This window comes from Vicugna pacos, chromosome 28 (genome assembly GCF_048564905.1).
Source record: "Vicugna pacos chromosome 28, VicPac4, whole genome shotgun sequence".
NCBI lineage: Eukaryota > Metazoa > Chordata > Mammalia > Artiodactyla > Camelidae > Vicugna > Vicugna pacos.
This window is the reverse complement of record NC_133014.1, coordinates 2,256,886-2,269,136: the sequence shown is the minus strand read 5'-3', so window position 1 is coordinate 2,269,136 and position 12,251 is coordinate 2,256,886. Positions and strand designations below refer to the sequence as shown.

The 12,251-nt window shown below is 47.7% G+C and overlaps 1 protein-coding gene across 6 annotated transcripts in view; it reads right to left on the bottom strand.

The window, feature by feature from the left end:
• Window positions 1-10,129: 10,129 nt before the first annotated feature.
• Window positions 10,130-12,251, bottom strand: part of SEPTIN10 (septin 10) — a 51,987-nt gene continuing 49,865 nt past the window's right edge. For 4 of the 6 annotated variants that reach the window (XM_072951204.1, XM_072951201.1, XM_031691945.2 and 1 more), the window contains one exon: window positions 11,533-11,617. Coding sequence is in view for 2 of the 6 variants with exons in the window: in XM_072951202.1 (XP_072807303.1) it covers window positions 10,238-10,337 (100 nt within the window). In the remaining 4 variants the exon portion in view is untranslated. Of the gene's footprint in view, window positions 10,338-10,465; window positions 11,618-12,251 lie in introns of those variants that run through there. The other 2 variants (XM_072951202.1, XM_072951203.1) reach the window with 2 other exon arrangements.

Below are 12,251 nucleotides of genomic sequence, written 5' to 3'. Positions count from 1 at the left end.
TGACAGTCTCCACCTGTTAATATTGGAGTGTTTTGAACATTTACAGTAATGGAATTGGGTTTAAATCTACAGTCTTGGTAATTTTTTCTTCATCCATCCTTTCTCTTTTCTCCCTCTTTTCCAGACTCCTTTGGATTAATGTAGTATTTTTTATGTTTCCGTTTTATTGCCTTTTTTGGCTCAAAAGACATACTTCCTTGTTTTCAGATTTTGTGATTGCCTTAGAGTCTGCAATACGTGTCTTTAATTATCGTTGGTAATTAAGTTACCGTGGTGTTAAACGTGCACGTTATGCCACCTCATGTATTTTGTAAGCATTTCGTTATGAAGTGTGCATATGAAGTGTTACCCTTCGCACCCTTTGGGCTGCTGTCGTCATTCATTTTCCTTCTTCACATGTCATGAAGCCCACAAACTATTTTTGCTTTAAACAATTGATTACTTTAAAGCAATTTTTAAACTAGAGAAAAACAGTCTTTTCGTCACTCACATATTTACCATTTCCAGTTACTTTGTGTAGGTTTGAATTTCCTTTTGGTGTCATCTTCCTTGTGCCTGAGAACGTCCTTCAACGCTTCTTGCAGTCCAGGTGTGTTGGCGGGGGGGGTTCCTCTGCAGTGGCGTTTCGCCTGCCCCAGTGTCTTCATCTTGCCTGTGGTTTTGAAAGGCACTTGCCCTGGCGTGGAATGCTGGGTGGCTTTGTTCGTGCAGCGTTTTAAGCGGTGTTGTCGTCTCATGGTCTGCGCTGTTCTTGACGATGCGTCTTTGCTTGATCCTAACTCAGTTCCTCTCTGTGCAATGTGCCTCCTTTACTCTCTTGCCTCTGCGCTGGCTTTCGGGAGTTTGATGTGTGTTGTATGCGTGCTTTTCACCTTCTCTTTGGGACTGCTGAGCCTCTTGTTTTGGTGTATTTATGGTTTCCATCAAATCTGGAAAATTTGGGTCATTATTTCTTCAGTCTTTTCCTGTCCCTCGTTGTTTTCTAGGGCTTCTGTGGCCAGTCGGTGTCCCACAGCGCGCCGATACTCCCTGACATCTGTTCCCAGTCCTTTTTCCCTGTGTGTTTCATTTCATAGTTTCTACTGCTCCGTCGTCAAGTTCGTGCTCTTTTTAATGGACTCTCGGATCCGCTGCTGGGAGCGTGGGGTGTGTTGTTCTTATCTGTGAGTTTGTGTCTTTTTCAAACCCTCCGTTTCTGTTTCCATCACGTTCTTGCTTTTCTCTCCCTGCACATGTGTGGACAGTGTTTGTAACAGTAGTTTCAATGTTTCTGTGTCCTAACTCTATGCACTGTGTTTTCTCGGGTGTGTCTCTGGTGATTGACTTTAAATCTTGTGATCGTACCTCCGGTATCTCCGGGGGCTTGCTAACCCTGTATCAGATGTTGTGGGAGGCTGGACGTGGGGAGCTGGGTGCTTGTCTTCCTTCAGGTGGTTCTGGCTTTGTTCTCGATTCAGTTAAATCCCTTGGAATCAGCCTTACCTTGAGACTGTTTTTGAGTTTTGTCCAAACAGTTTCATCCCGGAGCTAAATCGGTCTTGTCACTGAGGCCTCTCATTTTGGGAGGTGGCTTCCTGCCTTGTGCGCATGAGAGCATGGCGTCCGTTCCCTACCGGCCAGCTCTTCACAGTGTGGACTGTTAGGACTCACCAGTGAGCTCAGGGAAGTTGCAGGAATCCTGCAGGAATCAGTGGCACTTCTCTATGTTAACAATGAAACATCTGAAAAAGGAATTTAAAAAGTCTCCCACCCACAGCAGCATCAAAACAATGAGACACCCAGGAACAAGTCTGACCAAGAAGGTGAAGGGGGGTGGGCTGGAGGAAGGGGTCAAAAGGTACAAGTTTCAAGTTATGAGTTAAATAGACACCGGGACGTTGGCTGTGATTAACATAGTTCCCGCTGCTGTGTCAGACACCGGCGCTGTTAGGAGATTAAACCCTGAGAGTTCTCGTCACAAGGGAAAAAAGTGTTTTCCCCCTTTTTGTTTCTTTCTTTTTTTTTTTCTGTTGTATTTCTGTGAGATTATGGATGTTAACTGAACTCACTGTGGTGACTATTTCCTTTGAAAGTCAAATCATTATGCTGTACACGGTGCTGTGTGCCAATTACACACATAGATCAGGGGAACAAAACAGCCCAGAAACAAACGGCTGCATTTACACTCGGCAGACATTCAGCCCAGCAGGGAGCGGATAGTCCGCCGACACACAACGTCGGGAAAACTGGATGACCATGTGCAGGAAAATGAAACTGGACCCCTGTCCTATCCCGCTCACAAAAATTAACTTGAGATGGATTAAAGACTTAACATGAGACCTGATACCATGAAGCTTCTAGTAGGAAATGTAGGGAAGAAGCTGCCTGACGTGGGTCTTGCAGTGATTTTTGGATATGACACCAAAAACACCAGAAACAAAAGAAAAAACTAGCTAGTGTGGCAACAGCAAACTAAAAATTTTCTGTGTAGCAAAGGAACCAATCAACAAAATGAAAAGACAACCTACAGAATGGAAGAAAGTATTTGACAACCGTGTATCTGATAAGGTGTTAATATCCAAAAATATATAAATAATTCCTATAACTTAGTAACAAAAAAAATTTGGCTTTAAAAATGGGGAGCAGAACTAAACAGACATTTTTCCAAAGAAGATCCACAGATGCCCTCTGTGAGCTGTTACCTCACACCTGCCAGAAGGGCTGTTGTCAAAAAGATAAGAAATGACAAGTGCTGGCAAGGACGTGGAGAGCAGGGCGCTTCCTGCACTTCTGGTGCGAATGTGAATGGTGCAGTCCCTGTGGAGAACAGTGTTGGAGGTTCCTCAAAAAATTTTAAACAGAACTGTCCCATGATCCAGCAGAAATGGAATTCTCGGTGATCCAGCAATTCCACGCCTGGGCATAAATACAAAGGAGACGAAAAGAGGGCACTGAAGAGACATCTGCACCCACATATTCACTGCAGCACTGCCGACGGCAGCCAGGATGCGGGAACAGCCTGCATGTCCATCACGGTTAAATGGACAAAGACACGTGTGTGTGCACAGTGGACTATTACGCAGCCTTGAGAAGGAAGGAAATCCTGTCATTTGCAGCAACATGGCTTGACCTTGAGGGAGGTAAGTCAGACATAGAAAGACAAATACTGTATGATCTCACTTATATTATATAAAAAGCTGAACTTGTAACAGGGGACAGTAGAGTGGTGGTCACCAGGGGCTGCAGCGCTGTGAGGACTGGGGAGACACTGTTTTAGGGCACAAACTTGAGATGAATACACGAATCAGTCCTGGAAGCAGCGTGCAGCATGGTGGTTAGAGGACAGCGCTGTGTTATGGACTTCAGAGTCCCTGAGATGAGACGTCAGGTGTTCCTGCCACAGAGAGGAGGCGACAGTCATGTGAGGTAATAGGAGTGACAGCAACTGTCATACGTCAGTGCATCAGATCAGCACACTGAGTACCTTATACTTACATGGTGTCATGTGTCCATTAAACATGTGCTTAATATGTCATCTCTCAGTAAAAGTAAAGTCAAAGAATAGACTGAAAATGAAAAACCATATGATCATTTCGATAGATGCAGAGAGAGCATTTGACAAAATCCAGATCCAGTTCCAGACTGAAAAAACAAAACAAGTCTCTCAGACTGTGGAGTCCGCCTCAGGACCTCACAGCCCCACTGCTGATGCCGTTAGCAGTGACACAGTGAAGACTCCGCTCCTCTGGCCGCTTCACCCCTGACTCCACACAGCCGAGGGCCCGAGAGGCCTAACCCCGACCTCGCCCATGCTCAGGGCTCCTGTGTGCTCCAGTATCTGGCCCGCCCAGTGTCTGGCCCTGGGATACAGCAGTGACTGTGGCCAGCAAGCTCCCTGCCCTGCACGGCTGCTTCCAGAAGGGCATCAGATGCTCCAACCAGAGCGGCCGCAGGAAGGAAGCTGATGTTTCCTGGGAGGCGGGGCAGGAGCAGCCTCATGAGCCCGGGGCTGGAGGGACCAAGGCAGGGAGGTGTGGAACTGGGGATGCCGCAGTTGGGGGCTGTGCTCCGAAGGCCACCCTGGCCTCTGTAGGGGGACGGGTCAGCGAGGGCAGAGGGGAGCCAGGGGGTGTGCACTGCCTAGGGTCAGCTGAGGACACAGTGGCCACTGAGCCCGGCTCCCCTGTACCTGTGTCCTCTGATGCGGCTCCTCCCAGAGAGGTGGCCCCGCAGCCTGACCTGCCCTGGGCCTGCGGAAGCCTGGCTCCCTGCCACCTGCTCTTGGGACCCCTGCCACTGCACGAGAGCGGGCTCGTGGTCTCCAGGACGGGGGCAGGGCACAGGGAGCAACCGAGCTTTGTCGCCTGTCCTGGGTCCACAGAGCTGTCTCGCCCACCTGGAGTCTCATGGGGAATAATTGCTTGAAGCCATATTTGTGTGGGGGGGTTATTACTCAGGAACAGCACTGCTGCCCCTCTGCCCGTTGATCTACCTAGAAAAGTCGTCTGTGCGCCTCCCGTCTGCCTATGACCGTATCTTGCTGTCATTTGGGGCACCCAGCGACCTCACTGCTGAGAAACCCAGGTTCCCTATCCGTGCTTCCCTCTGGGCACTTTGCTCCCTACTTGAAAGCGCCTCTCTTCTCTCTGGCTGCCATCCCGGCCTGGCCCTAGTGCTGCTCTGGGATCTGGGGACACCTTTCATTTCTGTCCACATGTGTCCCCATGTGATCTCAACTCCAAGACCGCCAGCCACATCTGCAGACGCTCTTCTCCCCCACCTCCCCCCCAGATTCCACCCAGGAGCCTGCTGCCTTCTGGGCCTATCTTGGCCCTCCAGGCATCTCCATTTCCTTCCCCAGATCTGCACCTGCTCCTGGCTTCCCTGTCCCTGGTCACAGCACCACCAAGTGTCCAGGTCCGAGCCAGAAGCAATTTCTTGTCCTGCCAGGCGACCCCCACTCATGCCTCCTGGAACCTCCCCACCGCCCTCCTCCCCCTCCCCCCAGCTCTCTTCCCTCTACCCCACCCACCCCTGTCATCTCCACCACCTGAAGCTGCACCTTCCACTCCACCTACAGTCCAGTCCACCCCTCTCACTCAGGCAGAGGGACTTCTTCCTAACACTCAGGTCTGGTGGAGTCACACCCTCACTCAGACTCCTCCCACTGCCCTCGGTGGATCTCCCCCAGCCCTGGCTCGGGCCCTACCCTGTGCAGGTCAGGAAGCAGTCTGGGCAGCACATCCCTCCTCTCTCCCGGCTGATCGAGCATCCTTAAGGTCTCGATACAGTGTCAGTTCCTCTGGAGACACTGTGCCCCGACCCTGTCAGGTCCAGGGTGAACCATTTGTGAACTTCACTGTGCCCTGGGCTTCTCCACCTCTGAACCCTGGACATGGGGCAGAGCCACAGTGATGTCTGCACACAGACATGGAGAAGAAAAAATGATTATAGGACCTGTTTCCTATGTGTGCTTGTTTAAATATGTGCTCTGCCAAATTAAAAAACAAGCATTGTAAGCTTTTTGGTAAAAACACATTCACAGAAGCTGTGGCAGGTAATTTTTCAAGCCATCAGAAGGCTTATGGGGGAGCAGGGAGAGATGTGTACTAGGAATTAAGGATGAGCTTCCTAGCAGCCAAAGCAAAAAGGGAAGGTGTAGGGGAGCTCCAGAGGTCCCACTGGCTTATAAAGGAAGTCAGAGCCTGATTCTTTGCAGAAACAAACTGCTTATGGAGATGAAAATGGAGATAAGAACTATTTGATTGCCATGTAGACAGTTAGGAACTTACTGGAGAGTAGTATCACCTACAAGTCTGTGTTTGCCCAGAAGTCTGTGAATCCAGCTGCCTCCTCACCAAACATGAAAGAAAGATTTGGGCTCCATGGCCACGGGGTCAGGGCCAGAACCAGCTTCCTGGGGGCCGTGATGCCCTGCAGTCAGAAGCACCTCAATGTGGAGGGTTTTTGAGAAGAGAATCAAAGAACCGAGGTCCAGCTGAGCAGCTGCACAGTCTACAAATAACATCCCACTTTTCTTTGGGAAAAAAATTTAAATGGAGAAAAGGCTGACCCTCCTTCACAGGGGTTGGAGAGAGGGCTGTGTGAAGCACGGGGGTCTTGCAGAGCGACGTCTGTCCTGTGGCCCCAGGGAGGCTCAGTGCCTCCTGTAGGGACTTGCGGCCCTCCAGCTCCGAGTCAGAGGCAGACCCCATCTCAGAAGAGGGAGGCCAAGGCCCAGGTCAGTTCTTCTGAGGATAAGTAAGTAGAACTGTAGGGGAGCCTGCCTTGCCTGCTCAGACCTCGTGCACCTGCTGCGTGAGTAAGAGGTAACGCTGTGCTGGCTGTCCATGCACCCGCACCTGCCCTGCACGAGTAGGACGGGCCTTCCCACGCTTCGCGGCGTGTCGATTTTCTCTTTTCCTGTAGATTCTTACTTCTTTTCTGTTTAGAGAAGACTTTTCAATAAGATCTAAATTTAAAAAAAAAAAACCTTTTAGGATAGGTTTAGTATTGCTGTATTCTTTTAGTTTTTGCTTGTCTGAGAACTTTCTCTCTCCTTCTGTTTCAAATGATAATCTTGCTGGGTAGAATATGCTATGTTGCAAGTGTTTTCCTTTTCAAGACTTTTGACTGTATCTTACCACTCCTTCTGGCCAGCAATGTTTGTTGAGAAATCAGCTCAAAGCCTTAAGGCTGTTCCCTTGTATGTGACTGTTTTTCTCCTGCTGCCTTTGGAAGCTTCTCATTAACTTCCCCTGTTTTAATTATAGTATGTCTTGCTGTGGATCTGTTTGGGTGCATCTTCATTAGGGACCTTCTGTGCTTCCCATACCTGGGTCTGTTTCCTTCTTTAGGTTTGGGAAGTTCTCAGCCACAATTTCTTTAAATACATTTTCAGTCCCCTTTTCTCTTTCTCCTGGGGTCCCTGTTATGCTTGGATTGTCACACTTTCTGTTATCTGGTAGGTCCTGTGTCTTGCTTTCATTTTTTTTTTTTCATTTGTCTTTCTGTCTCCTGTTCTGATTGGGTGATTTCCAGCATTTTATCTTTCACATCACTTTTTTGTTCTTTTGCACTATTTAGCTTGCTGCTGTCTCTGTAGCTTAGCTTTTATCACAGCAAATGAGTTTTCTGATTTTGTCTGGCCCCCCTTCATAGCTTCTGGTTCCTTTTTACGGCCACCTGCATTTCTGCTGATAGACTTTCCTCATTCCTGAAGTATTTTTATTACCTCCTGTTTGAATTTGGTCCCTGGTAGATGGAGAGGTCTGTTCCATTGTTCATTCTTCCAAAGGATTTCTCTTTTCTATTAATTGGGAGTAGTTCCTCTTCTTCTTCATTTTACTTATTTCTCTATATGAGTTTGGGAGTAACAGTTAACTACTCTGGTCTTGAAGGGCTGCTTTTATATGGGAGTCCCTGTGTAGTCAGCGTGCATCTAATATTTTTGTCACAGGGACTGTTTCTAGTGTGGATGGCTGCCACGTCTTTCCTCCACGTGTGCTGGCTGTTATCCCCTTGATCGGGGGTGTGACTGGTGTAGGGGGGCCCAGAGCCCACACTGGCTGTCGAGCAGGGCCTCCGCTTTGCTCTGTAGTTGTCACAGCCCTGTCGGGGCCCTGTCTGCTTCCCTGTTGTTGGAGTAGAAGCCCCCTCCTCCGTTTCTGTACTGTGGTGTGAGGCAGGCAGGACTGGAGTGTTCCTGCTGTGGTGTCACCTGTCACCCGTGTAGGGGCTCACAGAGCGCACTGTTGCTGGCACTGTCTGTGCCCCCCCCAAGCCATGGGGATGCAGGCAGTTGGCCCAGGTGTCCCTCAGGTGCTGTGCTCTCAAAGGCACCAGTGCAGAGCTGCTTAAGTCAGGCATTGGGACTGCCGTGGTCGCACACCTGGATCCGCTGTGGGAGCTGTGGAGTCAAGTCACACCACTAATGGCGGACCTGCCCCAGCCACGGGAGCACCAGTCGTCCACTCGGGTGTCCTGCAGGCACTGAGCTTACAAAGTCACTGGCAGCGTGTGAATCCAGACATCACAGAGCGCGGGGGACACTGCTTGGATTTCAGCCCCACCTCCAGAGGTGGGCAACTCACTGGTGCTTGGCCACTCCTGGAGCTCAGAGATGGGGTCGTGCCCACTGTGAGCTCACTGAGGTGCAGCTGCTACGGTGGGTCCCGCCCTCCCTTCATGAGCATGTTACCTGAGGCTTCTACAGCAGACCAGGCCCATCCTGCGTGCACCCCCAGTGGCCTGGACCACACTCCAGCCCCATCAGGCTGTCTCTGCATAGCCAACCCCAGTCCTGTCCCCCGGTCCGTCCACTGAAGCCCAAGTTCCAGCGCCCAGCCCCCACGCGCACCAGCAGATGCACGTCTGAGTAGGGAATGCAGGGGGCTGGCCAGGACTGTCTGTGCTGCGCTCTCCGTGCTGTCCCAGTCTGGCTGCCACACTCTCTGCTGAGCAAGAAGCTCCTTTCTGTCCTGGCTCATCTCCCTGCTGGTGAGGGGTCCCCAGGGTGAGGGAACCTTTCCTCTTACACAGCTCCTGCCAGGGACACAGGTCCCATCCTGTTTCCTTGTCTTCTTTCATCCCACCCAGTTATGTGGTGATCTTCCTTGCAGCTTTGGTTGTGTGAGATCTGTGAGCGTTCAGCTGACATTCTGAGAACTGTTCCGCACGTAGATGTGCTTTTGATGTGCCTGGGAGGAGGGCGCTCCGCGTCCTTCAGTTCTGCCGTCTTGGTCTCCGCCTGCACCGGTGTTCTTAAGACACGACTCAGTGGTTGGGCTGTGCACTCAGCGTTAGGAACTGTCGTCTGTGTTGAGTCAGCCTCCCTGGCCTAGCACTGCCTCCCCCGTACACCTTTCCCTTGACCACGTGAGGTCACGCCGTTCCGTAGCTCCTGCTCCTGCTGGACGAGGCACATAGACTCCTCCTTGGTCTGTTCCCTCCCCTTCTATAGCCTCACCCATATTCGTTTGCCCTGAGCTGCTTCCCAGAAGGCATGGCCTTCATCAGAATCACCCTTCTCCCCTCCTGCATCTGAAGCTGCTTCAGTCCCTGGAGTCCCAGCCCCCATCTGCAATGCCTTCCTCTGCTCTGTGGGCGGCAGGAACCCTTCTGCGAGAGCTCTGCACATGCTTGTCTTGTGACAGCTCTGGTCGTTCCACAGGGGCCTGTCAGCTTGTGTCCTCATGTCCTAGTCAGATGGGAGAATGGGGCCAAAACGAGTTTCTCTTTAAAAAGGAATAATAACCTCCCTGTAGTGCTTGAAGGTGAAATCAGTCTGTGGTGAAAGAGGTTTGAAATTCAGAGGAGGTGGCACCGAGATTAATGGTTGGCAGTGAAAGGCAATTCTGCTTCACATGCTTCATGGAAAAAAAGATAAAACATGTCGAGCTTTATTTTGTTCCCAGGAAATTAATTTAAGCATCAGTGGATAACACCTCACTCTGTAGCCTTGTGTCTGAATAGTGGAGCATGAATAGCTGTCAGGAACGTGGCACTTGACAGGCAGGACTCACTTTTCCGTGTAGACACTGTGCTGTGTACAGACGGAAGGCTGTCGGCGCCACTTCAGCAGCGTCTGTTCACCTTGTCTCTAATCACGTTTTGGTAATTCTCGCAGTATTTGACTTTTCCATTATTATATTTGTTATGGTGTCTGTGATCAGTGATCTTGTTACCACCCGTTTCACTGAAGGCTCCAGATGGTTAGCATTTTCTAGCAATTAAGTACCTTTTAACTAAGGTGTTTGTATTTTATTTAAACGCGGTGCACACTTGACAGACGACAGTATCATGTAAACATTACTTTTATATTCACTGGGAAACCAGAAAGTCCGTGTGACTCAGTTTACTGTGGTACTTGCTTTACTGGGTGGCCTGGCCCTGAGGTCTGCCTGTAGTACAGTTGCTTAAATTTTTTTCCTTTGCAGTGCAACTCTTTTAAAATAAAATCTTACATGGAATCCCAGAGACGTGAGACAAAGGGTCACACTGTGGTGGTGCATTTGCAAGGAGCCTTCCTCAGAACAGAGTCACTCGCAGCACAAGTGACGGCCCTTCTCTCAAGGTCAGAGTCTGAGGCAGGTTTCCATCGTGCTTTCAACGAGGAACTTGAGGAACTTTAACATGCCAACAATTGGTCTGGCCTTTAAAAGTAACTTTATTAAAGTTCAGGGTAGCTGTTTGCACACAGTTTGATTTAGCAGGCGACACGGTCACGAGCTTCTGGGCTGTCCTCCTCGGCTAGTGCTCAGCGCTGAAGCACTGGCCGGGCTCTGGAGGACAGGCTGCCTGCCCGCAGGGCCTCTCCGACTCCGCTCCCACCTTCCAGAACCTGGGCGTTACTGAGCCTGAGAAGAAAGTTCAGAGCTTTTTCTGTGATACTTACAACTTACTTTACTAAAGTTTTAAAGGGTTAAGAGGCATTTATGAAATTTAAATGCAATAATGGAATTTTAAAGTGTTGGTCCACACAAACTGTGTTACGAAATAAAGGTTTTATTTGCAACTTACACAACTTCATGAAAAAATACATTATGTAGAATCTGACATGGTAAGTAAAACAAACTGAAAAACACTGGTTACATATCTTGGCTTAAAATAATTCAAACACATAAACATTTTATCAGCATTAGCTCAATTAAGACAACAGTTTGCAAAAAGATAAGTTAATTTAAACACTGCTTAGTAAATATGTAGATACATTTTATTAAATGTCAGTTTTATTTAGAATACTCAAGTACAAAACAATGAAAAATTATATACTTATGACTGTTAAGAAAAAGTTAGAAACCATTAAAGTGTTCTGCAAATACTAAGGCACTGAATTCAGAAATCCTTAATTATCTAAATTTTATCTTTAATATTCAGATGCTCATAGTTATTTTCTTACATGTTTTTAATAAGATTTAACTTTATTACTTTTCCCCTGGAAGACAGTTTTAAACGACAAGTATGTAATACAGTGTGAGAACACCTAGTTTCAAAGGTACTTACCACTAGAAAAAAGAGTTTATGTACCTGAATGTTTTTGCTTTAAACATATTTTGTTTCATCACATCAACCACAATACTGAAGCCTGGATGGCCATCCTTATTATATAATTTGATAAAAAGCTTAGGAAAATTGCATCAAAAATTTAAAAGTTCTATAAAACTACTGAGAGGACAGAGTTTCAGGTACATAGTACATTTCAAAACATATTCCCCAAAGTCTGCCTTTAGTATGTACACACACGGTTCATGTTGGAACAGGCATGCAGTCAGACAGCCGCACTGCAAATGAGCCCTGTGCTGTCATACGAGCCACACTCTGCTGCTTGGGTACAAAGCACAGCAAAGTGACAGTAACTGGGCAGCAGGAGAAATGACCTCGATTCATCCCAAACCAACAACTTAAAAACTCCTAACAGTGAAATCTAAGGAACACCATCCAGTCTGGCTTATGTGTTGACCTCATACTTGAAAGTATTTTCCATGAATGGCAGTGACTAGCCATTTACCAGATACAGAACAAGTGATACAGCAAATAAAAACAGCAAGAAAATCAAAGCACACTGCTAACATTTTAATAACGTTTGCTTGTGATGATCTCCTGTGATCTGGAACCTTTGTTCTACATAAAATTGGAGCTGAAAAGAGAAAAAAAAAACCCTTTTGATTGGTACAATAAAAAACCATATAGGAAATAAAAATCACTAGAATCATTTGTTTTACAAAGCTTTTACATAAAGAGCGAATGTATAGCTAGTCTATTATAGGATGTCTAGCCATGGGACCCTGGAAGAGAAAAACAAACACCAAACTTTCTTGACGGTGACTTCTGAGCTCTCAAAAAACTATGGACTGGGCCAGATTTTGTAAACAACAGTCCATACCTTACTTTCGCAAGGTGACTATAAACTGTCTTTTGCATTATGAATATTAAAATCAGGGCGTCCAAATCTAGGAACATTGGACTAGGTTGAGATGGTAAGGTAAAAGGCCCCTTAGCTTTATAATTCAAGGCACAATGAAAAGGAGTCATAAATTATTCGTATACATTTGGTCCTCTGGGTCCGAGGGTTCCACATCTGAGGAGTCAACCAACTACAGATTGAAAAATATTTGGAAAACAATTCCAGAAAGCTCCAAAAAACAAGACTTGAATTTGCTGCTTTCTGGCATTTATATTCTACTTACATGGCATTCGCACTGTATTAGGGAGTAGAAGTCATCCAGGGATGGTTTAATGTGTACAGGGAAGTATGTGTAGGTTACATGCGG